The sequence below is a fragment of the Saccopteryx bilineata genome, chromosome X (genome assembly GCF_036850765.1).
Source record: "Saccopteryx bilineata isolate mSacBil1 chromosome X, mSacBil1_pri_phased_curated, whole genome shotgun sequence".
Taxonomy (NCBI): domain Eukaryota; kingdom Metazoa; phylum Chordata; class Mammalia; order Chiroptera; family Emballonuridae; genus Saccopteryx; species Saccopteryx bilineata.
Window position 1 is genome coordinate 33910034 of NC_089502.1, and position 3305 is coordinate 33913338.

Consider the following 3305-nt stretch of genomic DNA (forward strand, 5'->3'; position numbering starts at 1 on the left):
TCCAAATGATGTGGAGATGTTTGCCCAAAATCTATGTACTCTAGTTGACCAATGTCACCCTGTTAAATTCAATTGTCTAAATAAAAAGGGGGGAAAAAAGAAATCTCACTCTTCTTCAGATATACTAAATGTTATAAATACCATGTTTTTATAGTTGAATTTTTCAGCTAGAATCTGTATTAAAATTTCTTTCCTTAAGCAATCAATGAACAACTAAGCTGCTACAACTATGAGTTGATGCTTCTCATCTATTCTCATCTATCTCCCTTCCTGTCTCTCTCTTTCTCTCTCTCTCTCTCTCTCAGAAAAGGGAAGAAAGGAAGGAGGGAAGGAAGGAAGGAAGGAAGGAAGGAAGGAAGGAAGGAAGGAAGGAAGGAAGGAAGGAAGGGAGAGAGAGAGAGAGAGAGAGAAAGAAAGAAAGAAAGAAAGAAAGAAAGAAAGAAAGAAAGAAAGAAAGAAAGAAAGAAAGAAAGAAAGAAACCCTGACCAGTGGAACAGTGGATAGAGCATCAGCAGCTTGGGCTGCTAACAACCCAGGTTCAAAACCTCAAGGTAGCTGGCTTCAGCGCAGGCTCACTAGCTTGAGCATGGAGTCACCAGCTTGAGCATGGGATCATAGACATGATACCGTGGTCTCTGGCTTGAGTCCAAAGATCGCTAGCTTGAGCTCATGGTTGCTAGCTTGAGCAAGGGGTCACTGAATTGGATGAAGCCCCCCACCCCACCCAGGTCAAGGCACAGATGAGAAAGCAATCAATGAACAACTAAGGTGCCATAACTATATGAGTTGATGCTTCTCATCTCTCTCCCTTCCTGTCGGTCTGTCCCTGTTTGTACATCCCACCTCTCTTGTTAGAAAAACAAAATTCCTTTGGATTCTTTTACTTAGCACTTCAAGTCTCTATTCTGCAACTCTGATAAATCAGGTTAATATCAATCACATCTTTTAGCATTTGCTACTGTGTTTTACCTGTATACAGTAACATCAATGGGAGAAACTACCTACAAAAAGCACCATTAAAAAATTCAAGAATATGTAATATAAAAAAAGGTAAAGTACAGCAAGAATTCCCTTTTTACCATTACATTAATGAAATATAATCCTTTTAGTACTTTTAAAGATAATGTCCTAACATACATTTTTTAACTTATCAAGAAAATGAAATTTTTAGGAAGCCCGCCGTTATTTTTCAATTAAAAAACTAAAACAATAAGGAGAATTTCTTTTTATTAATTTGCTCATCAAGTTATTGGAATGGTGATTTCATAGTGTTCTCCTTAACGATGGCACTTGTGGGGTACAAAGATATACAGAATGTCCCCAGCCTTCAGATGTCAGTGTGAAAAGATTCTTCAACAGCAATTTGATATTGGGTTTCTTCATCTAGCTGAAGATTCGCAAATTTTCTATAATCAAACTGATGTCTTTGATTTAGGTGATTTACGAAATTTATAGTAATCTGGTTAGGATCTCCCCAAGGAAGAGACATACAAATAGGACACATCACAGGAACTATTTCAAGTAGGTGATTACTGTTACAGTGATCCAGTAAATGCTGTCTTGTAAAGTTTGATTCTTTACATAAAGGACACTTAAAGGTGGGGTGGCCAGAAGAACTTGTATTCTCTTGATAAGTTTCCACGTTATCAGATGTGGATGTTTTGTTCCAATTACTGCTTCTTGCTGAATCTTGAGAGATCTGTACATTTGGAATAACAGCAGAAATACCATATTCATCTTGATACTTCTCACAAGATTCGTGATGATGTCTCATGGAAGACAATTTAATCTGTTTTTCACAGTACCTGCAGCAACTGAGAAAGTTTCTCATGATTTTTTCAAGGTCTAAGGCCCGTTTAGGACATGATCTTTCCCTCCTATTCACAAATCCACGACAGAGGGGACAATGTATTCCGCTTTCTCTCATTGCAGTCAGGAAACACTACAGAAAACATGTCGACAGATCATTGTTTGCACCAGCTTTCTGAGTACCTTCTGGCAACTGGGGCAGTAGAAATCATCTTCGCTGTAGGAATTGGTTAGAGTGAGCCCCTCATCCATGGCAGCAGCTGATGTGTCACTGGTGGCCTGGACCAGAATCTTCTCCAAATGATTAAAAAAATTAAAAATTTTCTTTATACATTATGGACATATTTTAATGTTTTGCTGTTGAAAATTAGATCTTAATTATTTATACTGTTTTTAATGTTACATACCATACATTTAAGTTTAATAAATTAGGAAATAAAGTCTAAAAGTAAGTTGTCAGATCACGAAACTTCTTAAATAAACTAAACTTTTAAAAGACATTGCACTTGTAGAACATTCAAATTGATGCACATTAATACGAAGAATCTTTCTAGTGCATTCTTCATTGTCTAGTATTCTAAAAGATGTGCTACATAAAATCAAACAGTAGAATAATATACATCATAAAGGCATTCCTGAGATAATTAACCAAAACATTTGTTTAAAATGTTATAACAGGGAATGTGAGAGGTTAAAATACATTGCAAATTCAGAAAGATTATCTGAACAGTGAACATTCTTTGGCTGTATCTTACCAGAGCTCGTACTTCGGTTAATCCTCTAAACAAGCCCAAATAGGCCTGAATACGTGTAGGAAGAATCAAAGTTCAGCTTTAGGAAGACTGTATTTAAAGCTTTTTCACCTTTGTTGCAATATCATCTCAAGTCATTTTAAAAGGCTATACACACGTATCCCAACATGCTACTTCTGTTTCTAAAAGTGATATATCTTCTTGAGACTTTTCTTTAAGCTTATATGAAACAATAAAATGTAGTTTCACCATTAATAAATAGTCATTCTCAAAGTACATTTGACCTTTAGAAATTATAAAAAGCATTCAGAATCAAGTCTGATGAAAGCCAGTAAGTAATATGAATAATAATAATGGTTGGAGTAAAACTTGACATATTGCTTAATTACAATATACAGATGATGTATTATAGAATTGTACTCCTGAAACCTGTATAATTCTATTAGCCAATGTCACACTCAATAAATTCAATTAAAAATAAAAGTAAAACAATAATAACAATTGTTATTCATACCTGAGTTCCTGGAAAATGACCTATAGTAGCTAATCCAAATCTTCTCTAGTTTCTTTAAATTTCAAACCATTCCCCCAAAGCTCTGATGATCAATCAATGACCTGGTTTCCTAGTTAACTGAGAAGATGTGAGCCTGTCGACTTTGCAACTATCCATGAGAATCCACACTCCTACCTCTTCTCCTAAAATTAGCTTCTCCTCGTTTGCTCTTTGAGCATACTGCCTATAC

At 35.6% G+C, this 3305-nt stretch overlaps 1 protein-coding gene across 1 annotated transcript; it reads right to left on the reverse strand.

Annotated features, from left to right (window-relative positions):
• Positions 1–1328: 1328 nt before the first annotated feature.
• On the reverse strand, positions 1329–2062 carry LOC136317562 (E3 ubiquitin-protein ligase RNF138-like). The gene is made up of 2 exons (XM_066250360.1): positions 1948–2062; positions 1329–1684 (listed from the first exon to the last, which is right to left on the reverse strand). Exons 1-2 carry the CDS (start codon positions 2060–2062, stop codon positions 1329–1331), a joined length of 471 nt encoding a protein of 156 aa, XP_066106457.1.
• Positions 2063–3305: the final 1243 nt, after the last annotated feature.

What these genes read in the sequence shown, in the direction of transcription:
- LOC136317562 (XM_066250360.1), bottom strand. Translation starts at nt 2,062, where the DNA reads ATGGATGAGGGGCTCACTCTAACCAATTCCTACAGCGAAGATGATTTC. An exon ending in GATCTGTCGACATGTTTTCT is followed by an intron (nt 1,685 to 1,947) that starts GTAGTGTTTCCT and finishes CTCAAGATTCAG; the next exon opens with CAAGAAGCAGTAATTGGAAC.